The sequence below is a fragment of the Hypomesus transpacificus genome, chromosome 2, assembly GCF_021917145.1.
Source record: "Hypomesus transpacificus isolate Combined female chromosome 2, fHypTra1, whole genome shotgun sequence".
In the NCBI taxonomy this organism is placed as follows: domain Eukaryota; kingdom Metazoa; phylum Chordata; class Actinopteri; order Osmeriformes; family Osmeridae; genus Hypomesus; species Hypomesus transpacificus.
In genome coordinates, this window is record NC_061061.1 from 4083555 (window position 1) to 4111307 (window position 27753).

Below are 27753 nucleotides of genomic sequence, written 5' to 3' on the forward strand. Positions count from 1 at the left end.
AACTTGAGCAATAAGACAGACACAAAATAGTATAAATGGAAGTTTCACATCCTTTAATAAATCATTATTTGATAAATTACAATCTTAATTGCACCCATCACAAAAATACTTTTAATAAAATTGATTTGTAAAAAGGATTCACATAATTATATCAAATTATACAATGGTTAGCTACCTTTATTACTCCGACTAAGTTGAAAGTTGGAGAAGGTAAAGGAAACTACTTTGGCTCCAGGCTGTTTGGGTGTTTCATAAATGTCCCAAACTATGTAGTCTGACTCATTTGAGAATTCTGCTGGGTATTTTAGTTGTTGCCACAAACGTTATAGGACGAATAACCGTATACAGCATTCCGCAGTTGGTTGGCAAACTTTAACTCCCGCATGGACAGTATTATACAGATGTATACTGAATTTGAAAATATTTTGTCTATGCATGCATCCATTTTTTCCATCATGAATATTTGTAAGGATGAACCCATTCTGACTTTGCTAAGAACATTCAATAATAAAATGAACAACACACTAACAATAAAAACAGATTTTCCTTGACGGGTATGCTGTTTTACTTGTACAGTAGTACACTTTTCCGAGTTTGCATTTGAAAATGAATGCTAGGCTAAACCACTGACACTCTTGACAGACAACATTATGTACATAATATTACACAAAAGAACATAATGCAGAAAAATTCCACCATAAAAACACATCTGAATAAAATAAATTCACCACACTCTTTGCGAAAGAAAAAGTGCTTTAAAAGCTACCAATGATCTTCATTGTCATTTAAGTTTGCGCATAGTTCTTAATGTGTTCCCACTCAAACCAGATTTTAAAAGTAACAGATCTTGGATTCAAATTGAACCTGCCTTCCCTTGTCAAACTCATCACAGTGTGCACAAAAACATATGATGCCTTTGACCAGCCAATCAATATGGGGTCCCCTATTGATAAACGCACTATTGAACCCGAGCCACCGTAATGTGCTAATGCTACGAGTGGCTTGATTCACAGTAGTTGCTGAATGTTGGGACTTTTCCCCCAGTATCTCACACGGGAACCCAGGTGTGGTCTCTGACCTAACTTTGCCAGATACACTGTAGCCACGCTTAAGAGAGAAAAGCACTGTAAGCTCAAATCAGACCACGCTATGAACACGTTTCACATGTTGTTAGAAGACAGAATCAGGGCTTGGCTTGGTTTCCTCGGTTACAGAATAAATAAAAGTAATTTGTAAATAGGCGCACAAGGCTCCAGTCCTCAAAACAAGACCTCTTCATTCTCTATCAAGAGCTGCACTACTAACTTCTGTTGTCTCATGTCGTTCAGGGTGGTCAGGGCACTCTGCTCAGGGGGCTGCATTAAAGTCGGCCCAAACACGATACCCAGGTTCTCAGCGTTCATGAAATTGTCCTTCTCGAACATTGTGACCCTGTGGGGAAGACAGGCACGTGGGAAAGCTCTGTTAGGAAAGCCCTGGAACCACAGCATCATGTTACGTGCCATGATACTGAGGGCCGGTGTGTGGAAGCTCACCTTTTCAAATGAGCCATCAGGAAGCGCAGGGTCTCATGGTGGGCTGGGGGGAGGAGCAGTAGGCCCTCATGGATGGCCTCTAGTCTGGATTCAGGGTTGGGGATTTCTGTGGGAGGAAGTGGGATGATGTCATCATTAGCATGATGCAGGTCGACAAGATTAATTGAGAATAATGGGGATTGGTCAGGCCGGTCTTCATATGGGAGGTCTTACTTGCTGCTTGGACGAATTTGGAGTACAACTCAAACGTAATGACCGGGATGGGGAGATCTCTAAGGTAGAGCTTCAGAACTCCAGCGATTATGTTGATATCTGCGTACGTATCCGCAGAGATGTCTGCCTTATCACCATCTACACAGACGAGACAAGATTCAACGCTGTTTCTCCCTTTCTCCCATTACACAAACATCGTTTTTTCCAATGTCAATACGCTCCAAAATATGCTTTTTGATTCAAACTTTTGTACAAACTCAGGTTCTGGGAGAAAGAAAGGAAGTTTCAGACAAACCTCGGTCAAAGGCAAGCCTCACATCTTCGATGTGCTCTGAGAAACCAGACACGCGGTACAATCCCTCAGACGTCAGACCTGAGATCAGGAAAGAGTGAATTTTAGATACACAATTATTGGGGCTTTTCCCATGCTTTATTGAGCACATTTGAAGTGAAGTGTGACAGGAAAGGGAGAAAGAGAGATAGAGAGGGGAAGACATGCAGCAAAGGGCCAAGGTGGGATTCAAACCCAGGCTGCTGAGATAAGGTAAGGTGAGCATTATTATTCACAATTTATCCATTTTATTCATGGCATGGACTCAAGTTAGTTATATCTAAGTCACCAAGCAGTCAGTTGTAATGAAACCACTCAGACAGAATCGACGTATCGCACGTATCAACGAATGCATCCATACCTCTCAGTTCAATCTCTCGGATGCACATGTCTACCACCATGGGTCGCGTTGTGTTGTGGGCCTTGACCAGCGTGGTGAGGTCACAGCTGAACACCTTCTTTATCCTACGCAGGTCCGGCTGGCAGTCACTAGGCACCAGCTTGGAGCACTGCTTATGCACGTTCAGCCCGCAGTCTAGAGGAAGATGTCGGGAAGAGTTCGAATGTGATACAGTAGCAAAAGATTACACAGTAGCCTGAAAAAGAGCAGTCAGTCAGAAATAATGAGTCAGGGAAGCACAGCCAGCTTGGATATATCGGACAGGCTGTTTCATGGCACCTCAGTGGAGGATCACAGAGGATGTGGCCCTGGGAGGATGGTGCTGGCTGGGTGTCAGTGTTGTGGTTTTAGTCACGGAGAAGGCGTTGGACAGCTGCGAGTGAGAGAGCCGAGTCTGTGTGACATCACTGGCTGTGAGAAAGACGGAACAAGCAGTCTGGGAGATGCCACAAGAATGTGGGCTTAGGTGGCCTAAGTATAAATATAAAACATATTTGGTGAATAATGGGGGGGACGGGGGGGACGGACGACGGACGACGGAACATCCAGCTGAGTCATTCATCATCACGTATAGCTGGCACTTTTACAGCCACAACCACATTGTCGTCGGGGTCCGCTGACTAGGTCCCTTCTTCTCAAGAGTACTAAACCACACAGGGAGAGAAGGAAGAGGAGGAAGGGGAGATCGAAAAACGGGCCGGGGGGGCGGGGGGGGTGACTGACTGAAAGAGAGAAAGCAAGCGTGAGATGTGCTGTGTCTCTGTGTTACAGTCAAGTTCTAGGCTACTATGGAGATCAGACAAAGAGAGACCTCCGGATTGCCACAGCACAAGGGGTGTCTGCTGACACCAGCGTTAGGCCGGGGTCTCCTCGCTCGGCTAGCGGATAAACAACAAACATCTGTCCGAGGAGCGAGCAGCCATGTTGGTCCGTTACACACGTCAATGTCAAGACTGTATCAGAGCTATAATGGGAACTTGTGACTCCAGCACGCACACTGTGGGAAAGCCCATTTCCCTTGTTTAAGATCCATCACGGATTGTGAGAGAGAAAAAAAACTCTAGAGACTGATTATATCCTACCCGTCTATTATGAGATGTACTGTGGAGAGATAAAGTGAAAGTTTCTTTATTTCTTTCGGCTGTTTATTGTTGTAGACAAAGTAGTGTATGTTGATTTTCTTGCTTGACTGGGACGTTCTCATAGCATAACTCTTATCGTGTTTGTGGATACTGTTGATATCATTCCTGCAAGGGGAACCAAACTGGTTTGTTCCCTGATCATATTCTGTAGCAATGTGGGATCTCTGCTGATTTGGGACGGAATAAACAGCATTTCCCGGCTTGTGTCACACTGGAGAACTATGTGCTGTGAAGCGTAGCGCTGGAATTGACCCAACACTGTTCTGAACAGAAGTAGGAGTTGTCTCCAGGTGTAACTAAAGTCCCCATGAAAGGGTTTAGTATCAGTTTCAGTCTGAACAGATGGAATGTACAATATGCTCGGCTATTATGGCTGGGTTGTTTAATGTAGGGGACTGTTACCTGAGCAACGAACGCCTTGGGCAATGAGACCCCACATGAAATTGGCACAGTACTCGCACCAGTGTGGCCCCCGAAATGTGTGAACCTGTGGTAGGAACAAAACAAGAACAGGCGATGAGTTCGACAGCATTTCGCCAGCATTAAAGGTCAACGTTGTGTGTCTAAAGCCATTCAAAAAACGGAATAACCTCCCACTCAGAAGAACACACTGTCGTGTGGACTCGTTCATGCGCTCACTTTCTCGAGGAAGAACGGACCTGTGCTATTACAGTGCTGTGTGACATTTAGTACAACAATAAACAGATTTTCTTTGTTGCTATTATCACAACAGCCCAAAGAACACAAGTGTCTCATAGTGAAGGGAAGGGCAGACACATCGTCCTGTAAGACACAAACAACTGACTCACGTGTTATTGTAAGTCATCAGAACTCCACATCAACACATCGACAGAGCTTTATTCTTCGGGAAACCCAAGAATTTCTGTTCCTTGATTATCTGCTCTACGTACTACAGTACTTACTACCCTATTTGGATGTCACATGAGATAAAAGCATCTGTGTAATGAAAAAATATGAAGGTAAAATGTAAAGGTGTCATATAGTAGGCTGTGCTCAGGGCCAATCGCTGAAGCGAAGGATTAGCTCCTTGTGATCAGAGGAGGGGGAACCCCCCGACCCTGATGAGGGCATTTGAATATTCAAGTCAGATTAAAAGATTTAAAATAATATGTCTGACATCTGTTACCGGGCTAGTGGACTGATAGATATTTGCAAACCTACAAGGTAGCGTGTTAAATGACACAGACACACACAAACAGACACACACAGACACACACACACGTGCTACACTGGTGGAGACAATTAACTAAATGATGCCGTTTCTGGAACGTCAATTCCTTCACAAAAGAATGGCATGTATTATGAATCCCTATCGGCTGTGTTGATATAAACTCCATAATGAGTTCATTCAGTGTGTGTGGAGTTAATGGACGAGCACAGATTAGGGAGACAGGTGTTGACTGGACAGTTTGTGGCCCTAGTGCAGGGGGAGCAGATAGTATGCTGAGGGCTATTGTAACCTGGAGGTTAACTGAAACCTGAGATACAATAATGAGAACAATAGCAAGAAAGTATTCAGCTGCCCGCAGCAGGGGAAATGCCTTTGTATCTTCTCTCCTTCCTTCCATGCCCACCCACCCCCAATCCTTCTCTCTCTCTCTTTCTCTCTCTCTCTTTCTCTCTCTCTCTCTCTCTCTCTCTCTCTCTCTCTCTCTCTCTCTCTCTCTCTCTCTCTCTCTCTCTCTCTCTCTCTCTCTCTCTCTCTCTGTCTCACCCTCCCTCCCTCACTCTCTCGCTCTCCCTCGCTCTGGTCTCTCTGTTTCTCTCTCTCTCTGTCTCTCTGTTTCTCTCTCGGTTTCTCTCTCTTTACCAATGCCCCCCATCTCTCTGTTGTTTTCCTCTTTATGGTAAATAGCATACATCAATGTGTCCCACTTTCAAGTTACGTATGTACAGTCGAGGAATAGAGGAGTAAATCATCGATTGAACTTTTCCCTCCCATCAACGGACACATAGGTCCAAGAGCTTGAAAAACAATCAATGTTTTCTGTAGTTAACGGGTTACATGATACGCTTTTCCATTAGGCACAATCAATATATTCAACTTTATGCACACAGAAAACAGCTGCAAGAATTCTCAGGACCAGATCAAACTCACATTCTGCCTTCCACTACTGTACCCAGATAACTGCCTACATCTTACTGTACCCAGATAACAGATACCTATGAAGGTAAAAAAGCAATTTAACTTCCAAGGGCTATTTTCAAACACGAGAATATAAAGTGACTTTAAACTTTGTAATACTCAGGTCAAAATAATAATATAATAAAAAATCTAAAAATCTAACAACAGAGTATCTACAGAGAAGCAGCTTGCTACTTTGGAAGGCTTGAGAACCCTCTTCTCCCAGCCAGCCAGCCTGCCCACCTCCCCTCCAAGTCCACAACACAAACAACAGCTCACCTTGAAGTTGTGGATCTTCTCGTAGGAGCACTGCCTCTCCGGGCATTCCTTCAGGGCGCTCCTCCGCAGCAGAGGGGAGGAGATCTGTGGACAGGAGGCCAACAGTTTTAGCGGCTTCCAGAGCAGCGTTCCTCGGCTCCCCAGCCTCACCCCCAGCGCCAGGGCCAGCAGCTCCTGCCGCTTGCGCTCCTGTCTCTTGGCCTTGTGGGCCGTCAGCTCTCCTCCCAGCCCTCCCCTGCTCCCCTCCTCCGCGGGCATCTCGCCCGCCTCCCACGGACCCTCCATCGGACCCTCCGCGGCGGACGGAGACACTCGCGCTGAGCAGCAGACGCCGCCGGCAGCAGCAGCACAGCGCAGAGACGGCACAGCTGCACTCCACTCCCCTCCGACCCAGGAGGGCAACTGATGACAGCCAGGATGGGGGCGGCTCTGCATCTGATCTGGGTCCAGCGGCAGCAGTGAGAGGAGGGTTGGGGGTGGGAGGGTTGGGGGTGGGAGGGTTGGGGGTGGGAGGCTGAGGGGAATGGGGGGGGGGGGGGATTGCAGCAGTGGGCGGCCCCAGGGCAGGAGTGTGTCTCACACAATGGCCCTCATTCACACAACCAGAAAGGAAAGACAGAGAGAGAGAGAGAGAGAGAGAGAGAGGGGTCTTGGGTATCGCGGTTGGGGGTGGGGTATGAGTGGGTCGTTTGCAGGAGGGTGTGCTGTCAGTACTGCTCAACACGGCTCAGCAGATCTCCAAAGCCGAATCAATGGTACATCCAGACTCTCTAAAGCACAGAGCGCACACCCCATTAGCACTCTGCCCCGGGGACAAGCACTCCCCTCAGTAGGAGATGACAACACTTAACTGCTGAGAACCCCCAGGACCACGTCTCCAAACGCACTCGGAAGTCCTCACGTCGCCCCCTCACGGAAGCTTGACACAGTCACCAACTCAATCCAGACCGTGCCTAGCCCCGTAGCGTGCCGCGCCCTCTTAAATCAACTAGATCTTGACCTCCGCATATCTGCAGTCTGCTGGTGGATGACCTCCCAGGGTCCAGGCCCCGGACGCTCCGACTCCTGACTGCTCCCGCCAATCACCCCTCTCTCAGACCCCCAGCATGGCACAGCACAGCCACGACAGAACCTCACCCTCCACTGAGATTGGGAGAGATTACGGCCATAATCCTCATTGAGGGCGTAATCCTGTGGTGCCCAAATCCTTGTCAAATCCTAGGGGGGGGGGGGGGGGGGGGGGGGGGGGGGGGGGGGGGGGGGGGGGGGGGGGGAGATCATTTGCAAGCCTGCAGCCATGCTCAGTTCCAACGGGGGGTTGTTGCTGACTCCAGAGCACTTTGGAACCTCACCACCCCCCACCTTCTAACCTCACCACCCCCCACCCTCTAACCTCACCATCCCCCATCCCCCACCCCCTAACCTCACCACCCCCTAACCTCACCCCCTAACCTCACCATCCCCCACCCCCTAACCTCACCATCCCCCACCCCCTAACCTCACCACCCCCCCCACCCCCTAACCTCACCACCCCCTAACCTCACCACCCCCTAACCTCACCACCCCCCACCCCCTAACCTCACCACCCCCTAACCTCACCACCCCCTAACCTCACCACCCCCCACCCCCCCTAACCTCACCCCCTGCCCGGAGAACATCCCCAGCACCAGGAGGCTCCTCTGCAATCAAACAACAACTAAATAGTCATTAGTGCAAGTAACAATAAACAGACATCCTGATGCACAGCATGTGTACCCCAATACGAATGCAAATTGCAAACTCGCCTCTTAAGAATGGTGACAGCGAGAGACAGTGTATCTATGTGTCCAGAGAAAAATGAGTCACACTGATTGCCGAGGGTAATCATGTATAGAACGACATCATTTAATCAAGCAGATGATAACAGAGATATACGACTCTATGCTGGAGTGTGTTCGGATTACATTAAAAAATCGGATAAGAATGAGGGGGAATAGTGGAGAAATGAGAGAAAGAAAGATAAGAGATGATTTGTGGCAGTAAAAGAAAAGATCTTGAGCAATAAGTGAGTCGAGGAATGGAAACCTAGAGGGAGACGGAGACTAAAAAGGGAAGTTGAAAGCTGAGATTAAATGAGGAATATGCAGAAGCCCTAAAGCTCAAATGGGATGTTTGGCAGCTTCAAGCTCTGACAGACCTTGAGGGACACAAGAGCTCTGTTGAAAAAAAACGCTGCAGGCCTTTTGCACACCTTCCAACCCTGAACCCTTTGACCCAAAGACTAAGAGCTGTAGCCATAAAAATAATGGTGGAGGGCGTGTGACAGAACAGGTGGAGTCATTTGTCGTGTCTGACATCCCCCCCCCCCTCCTCTGAAGGAACTGGCAGTATCTGTTTATACCCAACCTGACCACAGTAGCCCTGATGAAGGATTGAAACGTGAGGGAGGAACCCCAGTGGATAATTTTACCCCTTGGAGGGAGAACAACAGTAACAGGCGGGTAAGAGAATGTGAGACACGGAAATAAAAGGGGGGGAGAGAAGAAGAAGGAAGGGGGGGGGGGTGTTGGTAAAGTGTGTGAGTGAGGGTTCTGCTCTTTGTGCCTGGGCAGATGGCTTCGCGTCTCTTAAAGAACGGCTTGGAAGAAAGGACACAAAAGGTAGCCGGACAAAAACCCTGGTCTCTTTTCAGTGTCCGGGGTCTTTTATTCTCCCTAGACTGTGTGAGGGCGCAGCTGAACAGACAGCAGGGCATCATGGGAAAGTAACACTGGTGTTTTTCTGTGGACACAGACACAGCAAGGACAGCAGGAGGAAGCCACACACATTCCTACACAAAACAAACCCAACAGTGTCTCAGACAAGCAGAAAAACAGTGGTCAGCCACTGATTGTTCTTCACTCCACTGAATTTGCAGATGAGTAGTAAAAAAAAATATATATATAAAAAAGTGAGTAATACAGGGTTTAGCTGGTACTGAAGCTCAGTGGAGTCCGAGGATAAATATATGTCGGCTGTCGATGTCATTGAATGCTTCCAGTAATTCTGGCCAATCATTTTCATGTTTTCAGCAAGTAGATATTCATGGCAATGAATCTACAGCCGATACTGTAGGTGGTGTAAGGACAAACAAGTATTATTTACACAACATTTGTCCAGGTTGCACACAATACCTGGAACTAAGAATAATTTGTTTAGTTCTTTCCTTACTAAGCCCTGCAGAGATCAAACCAGTGTGGTGACTGTCTCCCAAGAACCGACTGTTGTTACCAGGAAACTTGCAGGCGTCTGGACACTGTGGCAGCTCCAACGCACACAATAGGCAAGGCGTGTGAACTGAAGAGGCTACACGGAAGGTGGCTGGGCAGGTCGAGTGAGTCAATCTCATGGGAGGAATTTGACTCGCGCAACCAAACACACCCCAGAGACCACACACATGCCTCAATAACAGAAGCACAGACTAGATATTTGACGAGATGTGCAAAGAGAGTATAAAGATGAGAGTGTATACACAGCAACCACTTGGCTTCCAGCCCAAGGGCGTGGTAGAGCTTGGGCACCGAGATCTAAGTGCCTTCAATGGGAGCCATTAGACGAGGCCTCCTCAGGGACATGTGTGGAATGGGACAGGATGACGGGCACTCCTGTCTCTGGCTTTTTATTGGATGTGACGGACAGTTATTCTAGGTGGATGCTACTGATTTTGGAGTCTTCACGTGTCACTATGAGGCTCCGTACATTATATAATGTCACTCGAGAAATCGTCATGATCCAGATCCTGGACTGGACAGTAAGCTTACAGAATAGAGGTCCTTTGCTTTCTTAACAAACTTGACGATTCTGTATGAGATTAAGCACGGATTGTATGTTTAGTGGATACAAAACGCCTCTGTCAAAACTAAAGGATAAACACATTACGAACCAAGTACAAACTCAAGGACAAAATCGTTAAAAATCTAGTCCGATTTTCTGCATTTTAATGATATTGAGGAGAGTTTCCCTGGAAGAAGTTGCTGTTGTTCTGAGTGCTAATATGTGCTGGAATCCCTGGAGTAGTAAACTATTGACCAGGAGTGGTACTACGTCCCTAACATACCAGCATTAAGGGCTTACCGTGTGTCTCTCCTAAACACTGACAGTGACGTTAATCACACTGTCGTGAGAGGGGCATCATGCCCTTTTGTTGACATGGCACCAGACAGACGTCTCTGTCAGACAGTGAATGGCGTTCATGGCGAGCTAGTGGACACCTCATACTTCCTCAGCAGAACTAATGCATTTATTCAAATTCCAAAGATTGTCGCATGACATAACAGCTACTGCCCTAGCTAGCGCATGGGCCGATGAGAAAGCAGGGTATGGATATTCATCCATAGAGGAGAAAGCCTCGCCAATCTATCACGACACAACACACAAAGTGACAGGACAGACGTGCGAGGCTAGCTTGGCCTGGTCGCCATCTAGTGGAGACACAGGGAAGGGCTTTGGCACACTGCGCAGAAGGCACACGGAGACGCCTCATTTCTCATCGGTTAATTAGTCATTATCATTCCACCACAGTTCATAAAAACAATCAGCGGCACAGTGTGATTTACTCAATACCAGCCCTGTGTCTGAGACTGTGGCCTCAGAGGAACCAACCCCCAAGTCCCCCAGGTGATCAGTATCTTTCAAAGCAGTCAACGAAGCATAAGAGAACACACACTCCTGCAGGGATAATGCACTTCTCCCAGGACAGACTATCAAAGCGTGAAATACTCTGTTATGACTTGATGCTGTAGACACACCAGATAATGAGGATCCATGGGTAGCAGATTCTAGCCGTAGACAGAAGCAGTTAGCAGTAGAACTGGTTGGAAAGCGGGCAATAAACACAAACTAGTCTCTCCTTTGGTCCTGTGAGAGAGAGGTCATGGCCAAGGTCACGTTCAACTTTTCATATGGAGATGTTAAGTCCAGTAGCCAGACATACCGCACCTTCAGCTGCAATCACACGAAAGCAAAACAACGACGCGGAACAACAAAGTTCAGGTGCTGAGAAGGAAAAATAGCTCCAACAATACTCCCAACATGATCGCACGAATCTTGCTTGTACATAAACAACACACACAAGGTTAATCAACGCAAAGGGACCCATCATCCAGAGACTCCGGCTCACCTTGTCATCCCTCTGGAAGGTAACCCTGCGTTGCTCCGACCGCCCTCGGCTCAGCCGGCTCACCATCTTGTCCTTGAGCAGCGAGGTGTAGCCCAGGTGTTCGTAGATGGGGTTGGTGGTCATCTTGGCGATGTACTCGGCCGCCTTGGTCTCGATGTACAGGGTGATAAGGCCGTCGGTCACCAGGTCGTGCACCGATTCGAACCTCTTCTCACCCACAAAGTGCTTCCCGTCGTAGAAGAGCCTGTAGTTCAGGGTCTGGCGGCCAAACCTGGGGATGCATGGGCAGAATGTGAGGGATGGAGTGAACAAGTGATTTCGTGAGTGAGTGCGTGAGTGAGTAGGTAAGTGGGTGAATGCGCGAGTGAGTGAGTGAGTGAGTGGGTAAGGGCGAGCGAAAAAGGGGTCCACCAATGGCAGCATGACATGAGTGTGGTTACCTCAGGGCCAGGGTGTACGTCCCTGGCTGCCTCTGGCTCTCTCTGATGATGTAAGCCCCCTCGTACCCCCCCAGGAGCTCGTCTGCATGCTCCCTAGAGATCAGGCCGTGGAACCTGTGAACGTCCACACATCCCTTGTTACTCCTGCGGCCTCGTCCCTCGCCACTCCCACAAGCCTCTCTGTTCATGTCACACCCACATCTCTAACACACACACACACACGATCAACCAACCCACACACACACACGATCAACCAACACTCCACCCACGCTTAAAGGCCCAACCGCATCTAATGCAAGACATCAACGACAGACGACACCCACTCAGCCTACAGCTGACGGCCTTATTAAAGAATAGACAACGGCGATGGCATGAACAAAGTCACACTTACTCTCTGCCGTAGTATTTCGGTCTGCTCTCCATCTGTAAGCCAGAGAAGATGCATGGTGTGACGGCGTCATGTCCAATCAGAGCTCATGTTCATGGCTTTGCCAGGCATTCTAACAGTCTGTGTTAGAGATAGGAGTCTCTCTCCCACAGCGCACATATCAATGCCTGTCGAAAAGTCCCTGCCTCGGTCTAACGCTGCCAAACCACTGTCTGCCATGTTGGAGCTGGATTAGACAAACTATGTGTAAAACAGCTGATGATTAACAGCATGCTCTGAGGGCCTCGCCAGTTAGGATGTTATGGATGTGGGTTGGCAGAGGCTGCAGTGTGTGTGTGTCATGGGACGACGCCGGTTCACCCCGCTCGAGTCGACGTGCGGACAGACGGACTGACCTCTTGAGGACATGTGATCCTCTTGGGCCTGGGTGCCTCCTGCTGGAGCTGGTACACTGTGGGGGGGGGGGGGGGAAACACGGACAGTCACACTGGGCTCTGTTCCACGGGTCCACTTATAGCCACAGCTATGTAGCGCCCTGGGCTCCGTTCGTCCTGTTCTAACACATAGCGACAGCCACAACACAACACATGCAGGCCAGGACAGCGTGTGTAGTATGAAATGGAGTAGACGTAGACGAGTAGAGGCCGTGTGGGAGGAGTCATTCGCTGGCCGCGGCGAGGGCATTGTCACGACACGTCGCTTTGTCTCCTTGCGGCTGTTTTCACTCGAACGACCAGTGGGTTGATTCCGAGAAAAGGCAACAAGGTAGACCAGGGGCCATTAGCCAAGATGGGTATGGCTAATCTCTCCGGTGTTTAATATGACAGCGGCCATAACTCTCCGAGCCCTCTGAGTGAATGGATGCATATTTCACAGCGAGCGACTCTAGGCCTAATGCAGGATGTTGGGCGGCGTATATTAATCCTGTTGACCGGGATGGAGGGAAACACAGCGACACATACTGTACTGTAACATCAGTCGAAAACGGATTTTGGGGGGGAGGGGGGGGGGGGATTGTGTCTCTGAGCAGAACAACAAGACACACACCAGGCTTACCTCCGGGTTTTTGACTGAAGAGATCAATGGAATGTATGTCATGTGTAGTCCCTTTTCCTAAAATGTTAAAGCCATCCATTTTAATCTGCCTTTAATCCCCCAAATGCACCCGCTGTTGGCCTGCTGCTTTACCATCTACCAAACAGTAAATACAGCAGTTATCTAAACCTCTGGAGGAGGAAGTCGGTGGGGAGGTGGTTATGTTTGGTGGTGCGGAATGTGAAACTGTGTGGAGGTGAGGAAATACCAGGGAAATGGTCATGTCGTCAAAATGCTGTATGTGTCGCGTCCTCGTGTCACGTACAAAACAGCAGCACTGGGAGTGGTGTGAAAGGATGAGAAGCAGGCCGAGTCTTAACGGCGGCAGATTTTCCGCGCGGGGGATGGAAGACTCCTGACTGTGAGTTTTCTTCTTTTTTTTTTTTGTCATGGAGACTCAAGTCAAGCAGCACGAGCTGGACTGCTTCCACACCCATGACGGGGGACGTGGTGAGCTCTAAAAATACACCCCCTGTTTTCTCTCAGCGGAAAAGAAGATTGGAGAAGTGAAAAACGTGGAACTGTAAGGATGGGAAGAACCACACGACACATTCAGAACAAACCAAATCAACCTCGGGCAGGCGCAAGGGCCTACCAAACACAGTATACTGGAAAAACACATTGATACCGTATTTGTCATTCATTTGAGAACAAAAATCCCACTAATGTAAATACATTATTTGCCATCCGCATTCAGTGCTGAACATGAGACAGCTTTTAGAAGACGTTTACGATTTATTAGACATCCACAGTGTAGAAATGTGCAGCATCCAATTACAGCACTGCACTCTATAGATCCAGTTCGGATTGCACTTTCTCTCTCCAACCCCCCAAAAAGAAATCCCAACGGCCCTGCTTCTCAGTCTGGCTTCAGATGCCACGCTGATATGATGAGGAGCCACGAGGAGCCAGTTCCGCTCCACTCTGACATAACAGTGCATAATGAGGAGTTCTGGAAAGATCATCATATTTTAGCTCGACGGCTTCCTCCAGGTAGAAATAAATGTCCTAAAGGACACACAATTCCGCTCCTGTGAGGGATGGAGCTATGCTTTACTGGCAGGGAAGTTTGTGCGCGTGTACGTGCGTGTCTACGTGCGTGCGTGTGTGATGGGGGGAGTACTAGTTTAAAAAAAAAAAAGGAGCATTATGCATTGCAACTTAAACTCTTCAGAAAACCCTGACTGGGCTTACGTATTTATGCTTCTGCTCATGAGATCACACGCTGTACAGATCCTTTGTAATGTAAGGCAGGGCCAGAGGTCCACATTCCTAATCGACACACATGACTTCACAAATACTCACAGTAAGACTTCCATATGGGCGGCTGGTAGTCCTCGGGATCTGAAAACAACCACAAAGGACATCGGTCAGACAATCATGCATGTACAGATGTTTCTAAAGATGTTCGGAGGCCGCGTCGAGACCACGTCATCTCCGACATCCGCTTCTCGGGGTTTTCTGGGAGCTCATCGCCATGGTGACGCAGGTGTTGTTTGTTTCGTCAATAGAAAGTAATTGGGCACAGGGCCCCACGCTGAGTTGCAACATGGCGAGGGCTGATGAAACCAGTTTGATGCCATCTCCCTGCTCCAAGGACAATCGATATAGATGTCCAGATAGTTATTCTACTTAGGGCTGGCACACAACAGATCTATACCAGCCGGAGAAATGCTACTTCACAGACACGTCTAAAGAAATGTACATGGTGGCGCTGTCCGATGATATACATTGTTCATTAAAGCAAAATCTGCGAGGGAAACGAAAAGAGTAGATATATTTTTCCATCTCAACACCCCCAGGGGGGAAACGTGACAACGTGAGGGAATCTGCACTCATTTAATTGCACGGGTGAGGTGTTTTGTATGAGCATGAGATTCTTTAATCAAATTCAAGGCGTTTCTACTGAAATTCATCAAACTGAATAGCTGCCTGCCTCACCCAATCTCGAGACAGCCTTCTTCTCTGTCTAAAGATCCTAAAAGTATTCCAACATTAAGCAAACGCCATGGGTCAATTGTTTTAAATCTGTATGCCAACTTTATCAGCACTCTCAGGGCCATCAACTGATCCCTCTGTGTAGCAGAGATTCTTAGCGTAACGTCAGACGAGCAAATATGGTCCGACTGAAACCACAGAACGTGTTCCTGATGGATCACAAGACTCACATAAATCTCACGGCTTCCCGACTGGAGGATCCGTCAGACAGGGGGAGTAATTGCGCGTAAGAACAATGAATCACATTAAGCCTGAAGATCAACTGTCTTCATTTAAAACATCCCGGCACATTCCACGGCGAATCGATAGTGTGACCCGGACCGCCTCCGAGAGAGACGGGCTGAATGTTAACCACCCTGAGGATACACCTGGGACAATGGGGATGTGTGTGCAAGAGAGAAAGAGACACAGAGACAGAAAGAAAGAGACAGAAAGAGGGAGAGAGACCGAAAAAAAAAAAAAAGGGAGAGATATCGAGACAGACCCAATCAGAGAATGAGACAGAGAGAGAGAGAGCCAGAGTTAGAGAGAGAGACAACGTCAGAAAATGAGCCCGAAAGATGAGACGCCGCAGATGTCGCCTTGAAACATCCTCTCTGTCCCAGTCTCTATAGATTCATGTCGATTCATTTCCGCCAGAGTGAGTCTGTCTGACTGTCAGCACTTTGTGCACTGTCTGACTCCAGGAGGTCAGCACATTGCCTCCGTACTGGTGCCTACCGGTACTGTGCTCACACTGGCACAGTGACACAGAGGAGCCACACCTTGACAGGGGCCACGTCCATGCATCATCAACCCCATAAAACTCACTCTAGCTCGCTATTACTCCAGCTGGTAAACACTGTCGAACCGAGGAAGACACAGAGACAGAAAGACAGAGAGATAGAGGGGGGAGCATAGGAGAGAGCGGGAGGGAGGGAGGGAAAGAGCCAGAGGGCGACTTTTTAAGGACAAACTTTGATGGAGGCTCCTAGGAGCAGCGACCACGCTTGGTGTCCCAGGGGATTGATTAGTCTTCAGGCTCCATTTGCTGATGTGTGGTTACAGCACATTACTTTGGAGAACGTATCGTCGTCCCAAAGTCAGGAGTCGAGCTAGAAAACAATCCCAACAAACAACCTACTGCGGCCCGTTTGAAGAATGGGATTTATGTTTTGGTCACCCGCCAAAAAGTCTCTTTTGAAACGTATTCTTTTTAATAACTGATGCCATTGCTGTATGTTTTTGTGGACTAGTACTGTCTGGGGAGGGAGAGTCTTGTAGGCAGGCTCGGTGCTGACTCACACACTCCACACACACACACACACACACATATTGAGCTTGAGATCTAAAAAACATCTTAAAGAATTTCAAATGTAGAATGTTGAGTTTGTGCTGTGCACGGTGATCAGTCGGAATCTGGAATGTGGAAGCTGTCGGAAGGTTGCTCCCCAAGAGAAGACTGCAATTAATTGTGTTGCCCTCCATTACTCAGCAGACAGAGGCATTCGATAAAATAATTACTGTTGGGTGTTTGCTCGGAGACGAAGGGAATATGTTATGAATAAAGATCAAGCTGAATATCAAGGGAAGATAAACTCAAACTATTTTGGACAAAAACACCTTTCATGCAAGGCTTTAGGATGTTTCAGAAGGTAACACAAGTGCAAGGTTTTTCTTTTGAGCTATTGATAAAGTTTGTGTAACATCCAGGATGGTCTATTTTGCATGAATAGGCACAAACAAAATACTATCAATGAGGGAATACGAAAGCTATCAAAGTCCTTTGACCACCCAAACATTCAGGTCTTGCGCCCTACATAACACCCTCCCAATCCCTTTTGACAGCTAGACCCAACAAAACATATGGACACACACAGGGATGGACACGCACACACACCCCGCTGATCATCGTGTCATAAGGATGAAGCACGGCCCCTGTAGGGACACCATCTGTGCGTCACACGCCTCTAAAACAAGCAGCTACAATCCTCCCCAGTCAAACCAGTTCTCACATACCTCTAACTGCATCACTCCATCTCCTACACTGTGTCCTTTCTGTGTATGAAGTGATGCAAATAGTCAAGCTGAGAGGAACTTTTCAAACTCAGGTCATTGAACATGAGTGAGAGGGAAACAAGTATGTGTGTGTGTATGTGTGTGGGCGTGTGTGGGCGTGTGGGTCATTATGTCATGTCAGTGCCCAGTCTGTGTACAGTGTGCGGGCCGCAGCACCAGTTAAGTGAAGAACACACTGTTTGGTAATGGGATTCTGGGCCTGACTCGTGCATGCCAGAAAGGGGGCCTGTGCCGGTGATTAATAATGAATGAGGAACCAGCAGATGTTCCAGCACCACTGGTTAGAGGGGGCAATATGACCCCCCTGTCCCCCCACCACACAGGAACAATATCAATCCTCTTCTAAGGTTGACATCCAGATCTTCCCTTGCCCTGCTCACGGATGTCTGTCGAACTGACACCGAAATTAGAGTTAGCAGTTACAAATGACTCAGGTACACAGGTTCGGCCTCACTGCTGTGATAGCATCCCGCAGTGTTGAGACAGATACATGTGTGGGGCACTCTTTGCCAAACAGCTGCAGGACGCACTTCTGCCTCCAAATCGAATTCCGTTGGCACGGGCCTAAGGCGGGAGACATGCTTGAATCCTACATCCCATCATTTATTTTCAAAGCGCTCTTTTCCTCGGAGCTGTCTGGCGAACGGGATTCTGGTTCGTGCTTCTGAGGCTGCCTGAGCCAAGACGGTGTAGGAGTCTCTGAGATCAGCACTAACATGGCCACAAATGACTCTACCAGAGGGAGAAAATGACAGCAGAACATGTTACGAATTCTGTTTCAATTAGAAAGTACTAGTCAGTGCCTTCGAGGGAATAGGGGGTCTCAATGATGTTCCTTCTCTCGTTGGGTTATAACCCACAATGCATTTGGATGCACTTCTACGACTCCATCTCTCCCACCTCGGCAGATTCATAAAGCCACGTCGCATCAAAGCCCAACCTTGATTGGCCAGACCAGTGGAATCTAATCTGATCAGTGAAACAGAGGAACACAGCAGTACCAAAAGTGATTTTGTTTTAAGTCCATATAGTGTAATTTGGAGCATAACGTGATTTATTTGTCACAGTAACATGCCTCATAGACGAGATTATTCAAATGTTGTGTCTGCCAAAATGCTCCTGGACAAAAATAATGATACCCTTGTGACAAGCACTCCATCCCTGGCAGAAGCACAGCTTGTAACGTTTGATAATTATATCGAGGGCCCTGCAGTAATGACAGCTCTCCAAGCCACAGTAAGAAAAGACTTTCCCCTAAAAGAACCAGTGGTCACACAGTAAATCCACTCATTTCGGCAAACATACACATGAGATAATGCTGCCTGAAGTATGCGGTTACCACAAGCTATATCAACTTGGAGCAGTTTTCTCCTGGCTCTCATGGGCAGCGCCTTGGGGAAATAGGACTCTGTCTGTGTGGTAAGATTGGAGGGTAAAAAGAAGCAGAAAGAACTGAATAAACACAGGATATCATATCTCTTACTGCGATGAAGAGTCAGCAGCAGAACGGTGAACAAACTCACTCACACTTGGGCTCAAATGGGCCACGCGCTCTGTAGACGTCAGCAGGTTACATCAAGCTATGTGTATGTATACTTTATGACACTAGTGTATGCTATTGTAGATGTTTATGTAAGCCACAGCTTCCCCAAGGGTAGAGTACAGGTCTAAAAACACCACAGATGTAAACTCACTCCTTTGCCATTGAGCTAGGACTTAGCCACTTCTTCACGAGGACACTTATAACTACACTTCTATGTGAAAATAGACACATTCTCATTACACACACACACTCACACATAAAAACAAACACACACACACGTGTCCTTTCTTGCAGTCTTTGGTGTGGTCACCACAGTCCAGAACTGTGATAGTGCATGCTGCACTTTCTACTCTGGCAAGCACGGGCAACATCCAGTGGTTTACCTATTAAGCTTTGGAAGAGGAACTCGATAGCCAACTCCTATTTGCCTAGCTGTATCTGATGACAAATTCCCAACGTTTTTTGCGTTATTTCCTTATCCCTATCACGCATGAATAGTACAGTATGCCTGAGGGGCTTTCAGCGGATTCCAGAGGGTAAACTTCCTGGTATGTCAACTATTGTATCAATACTGTAGCCTACAGTATTACTGGAAAATCGGAACCTTTAAGAAATGTCATAATGAGCCCTGGTCTCTAAAAGGCTGCGTTGTGGGAAATGAAATGACACCAAAACATTTTGGGTGGGAATTGATTAACACGAGTGCTCCCCTGTGAAATGTAAAGAGGAAAAGACCGCAGATGGCAGAGAGATTAACACTCAATTGATGATCAACAAATTATTTACAGAAATGCTCCGCCAGCGGTGCCCAAGAGTTGGGCGATGCCTATGTCAATTACGCACTGATCGGAGAGATATGGGAAAAGTTACGTAGCCAATAAGCCAGTATTTACGACACTTACATTTGTGCAGCACACAATAATTCACCCTTTCACGGCACGCTGAACAGTCATCTATACACACACTTCACATGTTCCTCACCTGACGAGACTGATGAACCTGAGAGACTTGAATTACTAGATGCTGCCATCCCAATCGCTTTGAAGATCGGTTACTCGCGTGTGGTCAAGGTGCGCTCCCAGCACGTCTCCGGCGGTCCGTCCATCTCAACCTGTCACGTCCCCTTTCTGTCTACGTTTTCCCGAAGTGTCAATTATTTGTAGTGTAAGTCTCACTAAATTGTTCACCTAGTAGACCAGTTCCCTGCTACGAGTTTTAATATGACAGTGGAACGTGCTTTCACTTCTCCGCTCCTTTCTCGAGTGCTTCCCCGCGCGCCGTATGTTGCCGCATACTGTTGCCACTCACCGCTGTTAAAAATAGTCAGGCAATGGACAGCCACATGGATTATTCTATCGTAGCCCTAGAATGTACTGATGCATCACACCCACGCAAAAGTTGAAGTGGATGCGACATTCTTGACCATGCATTCTACAAAAAAATGTAAATACTTTGGTTTTGCCTACAGGACTCTATCATTTACATGTGCCACTTTAAGGACTGTAATAAACACACTACTGAGACGTTGACGCCTTCTTAAAGTGAGAGTACAGTATGCTACTAAAGTTTATCGATTCATTCAATTGCCTTGTAGGGCTCCCTGAACCTAAACCAGTTCTCTGCAAATCTCAACTCCAGCTTTCTAAGCTAAAGATGTTACATTTTATTAAATTATAGGCCCACATTACCAAAACTACAACACAAAGTAGCCTACTGAGAGAGGCTATTTCATGTATGACACTTCGGGAAACGAGCTTTTAAGCATGCAGATGTATGCTCATGTGGATGTCCAAAGTTGTCCAAATTAATTAACTAATGAAACAGTGAAATAAATAATTAGGAAATGCATTAATAAATAATAACACTTTATTTATATAGCACATTTCATACCGGAATTCCAGCTCAAGGTGCTTAAAATCAATAAAAAATCTATAGCCTAATAGGCTACAAGTAATAACAGGCCGTCTTTGCGGTATCTCGAGCCACAGTCTTTGCGGTATCTCGAGTCACAGTCTTTGCAGTAGGCCTATCAGGAGCCACAGTCTTTCTGGTTTCCCTATACAAATACAAATTGAGTCAGCTTGCTAAGCGGTTAGGGAATCGGGCTATAATCAGAAGGTTGCCGGATCGATTCCTGGCTGTGCCAAATGACGTTGTGTCACTTCACCCTACTTGCCTCGGGGGAATGTCCTTGGACTCACTGTAAGTCGCTCTGGACAAGAGCGTCTACTACATGACTAAATGTAGCTCAACCAAACACAAGCTGCAGTCTTTGTGGTCTCTCGAGACAGTCTTTGTGAAAATACCTTGACTTCATTAAATAGTGTCAGGTTACAGGTATAGGCCTGCACATTTCCTAAATGTCTTATAGGTTAATATTATCATATTAATTTCAAAATAGTCTTACTAATAATTATATTTCTCAATCAAGTAGCCTATTTCTTCATATCATTTCACATTCATGAGTCATAACCTATGACTACCTCGCCCACTGACATTATGTCGTACTGATAGTGTTTCTCAACAAACAAAAAAGTAATACTGTAAAACAAATGCTATGAAATTCATGTCACACGGACAGGTTGTAGCCTAAACCTAGTTATCTGTGTTGCAAGCGGCATGCTGACAATGGATGAACACTTAATTCATATCTCAGTTTATTCCGTAGTGCCTTGAAACTGGCGTTGATAGGCTAATGTGGCAATAATTTTCACATTGTTTATAGGCTACACAACATCGAACATTCATGTATTTCTGTATTTAGGTATGTACGTGGTGTTATTTAATTTCGACTAATTTGGTGTACCAGTCGAATCAGTCGGCAATATTGTTTCATTGATAGCCAATAGGCTCCAAGATTTACAAAAATTTGGAAAACTCTAATACTGTACAAAATGTACGAATAAACAGACAATTTAGAACTTGCAAATAACACAAGTCATAAGTTTTCTTGCAGAAAGGTGTGTTTGCATAGCACAGAGTAAGAGCATGTGCAGGCTAGACATTTAGGAAGCGGAAACGCTCCAAATAAATGTGGTTCTCCAATTGCGCAAGAGACCATTTGTCACATGACTTTTAAACCATCAATATGATCATGTGACAAAGGGAAGTGTTTTGCTTAGCCGAAGACCCTGCAACTGAGCTAAACCCATAGGAAGAGATCCAGGTCATAAGGTATTTACATTCCTGAAATATGCTGTTCATTCACTAAAGGCAAACTAATCCATTGCCAATTTCGAATGAAAAACAGAATGGGATTGTTTACACAAGTATAACGTGCTCTTGGCTCGGTAAATGAATGCGCAACAAAGTAACAAACCTAGCATCGCCTCTGAATTGGGTATCGACCACTGTTTTCTGAAACAGTCTCCATCTGTGGTGTTAAAGAACCCCAATAGCATTTTGTCAAGACTAGTCCCGTCAGGTTGGTTTGGTCATATGATCTTCAAAGTTTAGAACAGAAACGACATACAACAGGCACTGTAACTTGTCTCCCGTTACTAGTCTGTGAGAATGATGAAGAAAACGCTGAGGTTTCTCCTGCTGCTGACTGTCCTGGAGTCAACGCAGTCAAGGGGTTGCTCGAGTTTTTTCTGCCGAAAATCTCACCGTGTCAGCGAACACAAAGGAGCCGACCCTGGATCGCCGCTCTTTCTCACCCCATACATTGAAAAGGGAAACATCGACGAGGGTATGCTGCAGTAGACTGCCAGAACAATGAAGCTATAATCTCCTATATTTGTACATGTCGTACAGTAACCGCCTCCGTGTTGTGTCATGGTTGTTATCAAGCTCCTTATAATATTGAATTACAGAATTGTGAATCAATTGCAAGACCAGCTATATTTGATGCATCATATGACACACTGGGGTAGAAACATACATTTATTGTCTGACTTGTTTTGTTCCAGCCAGGAAGTTGAGTCTTGTGGGACCTCTGCCTGGAGCCAATGTCAAGAGTTATGCTGGATACCTCACTGTCAACAAGAAATACAACAGCAACCTCTACTTCTGGTTCTTCCCAGCACAGGTACTGTAACATGTATACTGTAGACCCACTGTAAAATACTGATCTGCACTGGATTGTAACTAGCTGGTCTTGCTGTACTGCAACATATTGATCTGTATTCTTCTATAATTTACCATACTGTAACATACTGATCTGTATTCTACCATGATATACTACTCATCTGTACTGTACTGTAACATACTGATCTGTATTCTACCATGATATACTAGTCATCTGTACTGTACTGTAACATACTGATCTGCGCAGCTGCCATTTTACCCAGGCCCACATGCCTTCCAGCAGTGATAAGGAAGAACCCGTTTGTCTAGCTTTCACCATTTTGTGAGGAATACTAGTGTACATTGGTGTTTTATTATGATTGTACATCTGAGTGTTACAAAGTGCCAAGGTCCAACCACTGTCAGTGTGACTGTGAGCATGTTTACAGCTATAAAACGGGAGTCAGGTGGCTAAGCGGTTAGGGGCATCGGGCTAGTAATCTGAAGGTTTCCAGTTTGATTCCCAGCCGGGGGATATGACGTTGTGTCCTTGGGCAAGGCACTTCACCCTACTTGTCTCGGGGAGAATGTCCCTGTACTTACTGTAAGTCGCTCTTAGAGCGTCTGCTAAATGACTAAATGTAAATGTAAATAAAAATGACTCTCTAGAACTCATTAACCGTGACAGGACAGACTTGTCTGCACCTCTCTCATTTCACCACAAGATGACAGTGTTCCTCTAATCCACTCTGTTGCCTGCTTCCTTATAGGAAACACCAGAAACGGCCCCAGTCCTTCTATGGCTACAAGGAGGTCCAGGGGGCACTTCAATGTTTGGCCTCTTTGTTGAACATGGACCTTACATGGTTCATAAGAACCTTACAGGTAACATAATAGTCTTACTCCCATATTGACTATATGCTGCTTTTAATACCGATTTATAACAGTTTGTCATTGGCTTGCCATGGATTTTTCAGTGGGCTTCAGAGACTATCCGTGGACATCTAGATACTCGGTTGTGTACATTGACAATCCAGTGAGTGTCTTACATTTTAGTACTGCTTTAATACGCTGTGGTGTAACACAGCTCTCCATAGAGTAAACCTTGCTGGGGGTTTTTTCCAAGGTAGGGACAGGCTTTAGCTTCACGGACGATGACAGGGGCTTTGCTCAGAACCAGGATGACGTCGGCAGAGATCTCTACAGGTGAGACCAGTTTCGATGCATCTGTAGAGGCCCAAGCTGTGCTTCTTGTATCACTGATTGTGCATGTGTGTCTTTTGTTGTCCCATCTCTCTTCCTCCTTCAGCGCATTGACCCAGTTCTTCCAGATCTTTCCAGAGTATCAGTCCAATGAGTTCTATGCCACTGGAGAGGTAATTATTGCCTTCTACTACTTTATTTCCCATTATTATTACATTTAACTCTTTTATTCGCTTAATTTCATCAGACATCATTTAATGCCACTCCATGTTTGTAGTCCTATGCAGGAAAGTATGTTCCAGCCATTGGTTACTACATCCATAAGAACAATCCCTCAGCTAAGGTGAAGATCAACTTTCAAGGTGTGGCTATCGGCGATGGCCTGTGCGATCCTGAGCTAGTAAGATTGAGCAATCCCACCACTGCATAATCCGATTGTGACCTGACTTGATCCGATTTCTTCATGAGACCACGAGGCGTGACAGGAAACTGAAGTGCATCCTTTTGTGGTCTCAGATGCTGGGCGGCTACGCAGACTTCCTGTACCAGACAGGCATGGTGGACGAGCTGCAGAGGGAGTACGTCATCCAGCAAACAGACAACGGGGTGCAGTTCATCCAGCAGCAGAAATGGGTCGAAGCCTTCGAGGTAGGAGGCGCGTTGGTGTCTCTCTGAGTCTGCCCGCGTGCCACACAGAATGTCAGGCGGGAGTCACATACGACAGGATGTTCACGCGTGGTTTTTGTGTCCGACCTCGCAGGTCTTTGACAGCTTGCTGAACGGAGATGTGCAACCTTACCCCTCCTTCTTCCAGAATGCCACGGGCTGCACCAACTATTTTAACTACATGCAGTGCCAGGTGAATACAAACCTCCCCAGTCTCTCTCTATCACTCTTTCTCTCTGTCTCTCTCTCTCTGTGTCTCTCTCTGTGTCTCTCTCTCTGTGTCTGTCTCTCTCTCGACCACCCCTGTTTCCATCCAGCTCACCACACAGTCAGACTCCACTACTCTGTGAGGATCTCACCCCCATGGTTCTGTTGTGCAGGAGCCGGAAGACCAGGGGTATTTCTCCCAGTTTGTGACGCTGCCCGCCGTGCGCCGTTCGATCCACGTGGGGAACTTGACGTTCCACGACGGCTCCCTGGTGGAGAAACACCTGCTGGAGGACGTCATGAAAAGCATCAAACCCTGGCTGGGCGTGCTCATGGACAACTACAGGGTAAACACACGCACACGGGCAGGGAAAATAACAAACTTCAAATGCATATCTGCTAGGAATGGACTGAGGGACTGCTATATAGTGTGATGCAACTACATGAATTCATTGAGCTTTTATCCCAATTAACATTCATCCAACTCATGTATCCAACCGATATGTGGTTTAGGTTGGAAACTGACAGAAATGACAGCCACGCCAGCGAGGTGATACACAGTAGGCAGAGCCACACCGGGCACTGAAAAGGGCTAGCGAGCCATATAGCATTAGCGGCTCTCTCTCCAGCTCCTCCGAGTCCGGAGACCAACCATGACCCGGCAGCATCACCAAAAGCCCCCCTGCGTATCTTTTGTCTCTACCCAGGTGCTGATCTACAGCGGGCAGCTGGACGTGATCGTGGCGGCCCCCCTGACGGAGCGCTTCCTGCCCACGGTGAACTGGACGGGCGCCGAGGAGTACAAGAGAGCTCCACGTTTCCACTGGAAGATCCAGCCCATCGACACGGAAGTAGCGGGCTACGTCCGCCAAGTGGGAGAGTTCTACCAGGTGGGTGGATGTGAGGTATTTGCAGCCTGGGTTGGTGCCTGAGCCACCGGCCCTAGTTTATGGCGTCGTCCATTCTGACCGTGACATCTGGCGTCTCGACAATGCTCTCGTCTCCACAGGTGATCATACGCGGGGGAGGACACATACTGCCGTACGACCAACCGGAGAGGTCGTTTGACATGATTGACAGGTTCCTCTCGACGCAGGGCTGGTTCTGAGGTGGGACTGCACAGGAACACGGTGGATCGGAGTTCCTCCCTTAAACGCCATGTCAGGAAGAGTAGTAGCAGATGATTTCGTACTTTGTCATTTGACACCCAATATAAGCGTAGTGAATCAACGCATCCTCCTTTGCCTCCAGATTGAGAAATCAGTAAATGCTGTTCGATGACCTGTTCTGCAAATTAACATTTGGGCTCTCTGTTTTTCTGGATGTGCCTGAATCCGAGTACATTTTGATTGTATGTTTTAAAAGGGTACTGGGTGGGGAAAGACTGTTGCACATGATCGATATATTTTTTAATAACGAGGTTGACATGCTTTGTTATTTCAATAAAATCAAAATAGAAATTGTTCAGTGTTGATACATTTGTTAAGTTATCTTTATGTACACCAGAGGTCACCAGTGATCCTAGTACAGAAATGCACCAGTATTGATACTGGATTTGTTATGAGCAAGTCAAGACCTACTGTAGTGCGTGGTCGTGAAAACCATAACAGTATTCTTTATTAAACGTTATTCCTGTGTAGACATTCACTCTCTTATCCCTGTGCTGGCCGTTTCCTGAAAATAGCATCATTACATTTACATTTAGTCATTTGGCAGACGCTCTTATCCAGAGCGACTTACAGTAAGTACAGGGACATTCCCCCAAGACAAGTAGGGTGAAGTGCCTTGCCCAAGGACACATCATGTGGCGCGGCGGGGAATCGATCCGGCAACCTTCTGATTACTAGCCCGACTCCCTCCCTATATGAACCCTGGATGCAGCCCTACTGAGGCTTTCTCCTGCATCATTTAGAACCTTCCTATCTCCCTAGAATCTCCTTTTAATCTTTGGAGATCATCTCTAACAAAGACATGAAGTCAGTCATCCCACTACAGGACACTAGACTGTTCTCAAACACCAGAGGCTGAAAACACTGTTCTATTATCTGGGGTGGTTTGGCATTGTGACATCGTCTGCTCCACATAAATGTTGGGACTCTGTCAAGTACCATGGTACACCACCTTGTTATTTCATTAGGCATCAATTTAGGAGTCTAGACAATTCAATATTTGATGGTTGATATAGATCGTTTAAACAAACAACATTTTAATGAACAATCAGAGACCTGTGTTGTATGAAACAATAGGTCGATTATTAATTTAACATGAGGATTGTTTTTCTTGCATTCAGCACATTCTTACCGTAGACTGTTGATTCAGCAACATCCACAATTGTATAATTATATTATGACCATTTCAAATCTATTATAAATAATTGTATTAGTTAGGTTGAAACATGTCGGTTGTGTTATTTTACAGAACAAGTGCTTTATTTTCATACTGTAAAGTAGCTGCAGTGATATTTAACATCTGTACAAATGCAAAACAACAAAGACAAGACAATGCTGTAAGAGACACAAAAATGTACAAAGTTTTGCAGGCAAGAGTGCTCTCATCAGTTCATTACATAGAACAGACACAATGTATGCAAGCGCCAAAATAGTCCTTGACACACAATGAAAGGATGCAAGTGCTATGCAAACATTATTTACATACATGTACCAAACATTTACTCCTTTCAAAAAGAAAGGTGGTTGCCTTACATGTACAAGATTACAGAAATTAATGACATTCTATACACTATTTATAGTTTTATATTCAAAATGATACATTTATACTTTCATTAATGTGTAGGCACACACACCCACTTAGTTTTTCACTCCCTCAACCTGCCCTGAAAGTGTCTTTACAGTAGACAAAGCTCATGTTTCCTTAACGCACAACCTGTGTCTACTGTCAAAACTAAAGTCTAGATACCGTTATGCCCAAGAAAACGTTTTCATAAAAAATTCCAGTTGAATACGC

The 27753-nt window shown here is 46.5% G+C and overlaps 2 protein-coding genes across 3 annotated transcripts; one reads left to right on the forward strand and one right to left on the reverse strand.

Moving 5' to 3' along the window:
- Positions 1–29: 29 nt before the first annotated feature.
- chn2 (chimerin 2) lies at positions 30–20217 on the reverse strand. 2 transcript variants are annotated; one of them, XM_047034744.1, is made up of 13 exons: positions 19687–20217; positions 14412–14450; positions 12407–12462; positions 12015–12046; positions 11624–11737; positions 11184–11454; positions 6047–6130; positions 4024–4108; positions 2441–2614; positions 2044–2121; positions 1749–1886; positions 1536–1641; positions 30–1431 (listed from the first exon to the last, which is right to left on the reverse strand). In XM_047034744.1, exons 1-13 carry the CDS (start codon positions 19733–19735, stop codon positions 1260–1262), a joined length of 1398 nt encoding a protein of 465 aa, XP_046890700.1. In that variant the 5' UTR covers positions 19736–20217; the 3' UTR covers positions 30–1259. The 2 variants fall into 2 exon arrangements, with proteins under 2 accessions (XP_046890700.1, XP_046890709.1); XM_047034753.1 differs by having other exon boundaries at positions 19608–19692.
- A 1551-nt stretch (positions 20218–21768) lies between these two features.
- Positions 21769–26252, forward strand: cpvl (carboxypeptidase vitellogenic like). Its single transcript, XM_047042747.1, has 13 exons — positions 21769–21879; positions 22210–22396; positions 22617–22735; positions 23484–23598; positions 23691–23749; positions 23840–23919; positions 24023–24089; positions 24194–24316; positions 24433–24564; positions 24677–24775; positions 24963–25136; positions 25497–25679; positions 25799–26252. The coding sequence occupies exons 2-13, from the start codon at positions 22219–22221 to the stop codon at positions 25895–25897; spliced, it is 1428 nt and encodes a 475-aa protein (XP_046898703.1). The 5' UTR covers positions 21769–21879; positions 22210–22218; the 3' UTR covers positions 25898–26252.
- Positions 26253–27753: the final 1501 nt, after the last annotated feature.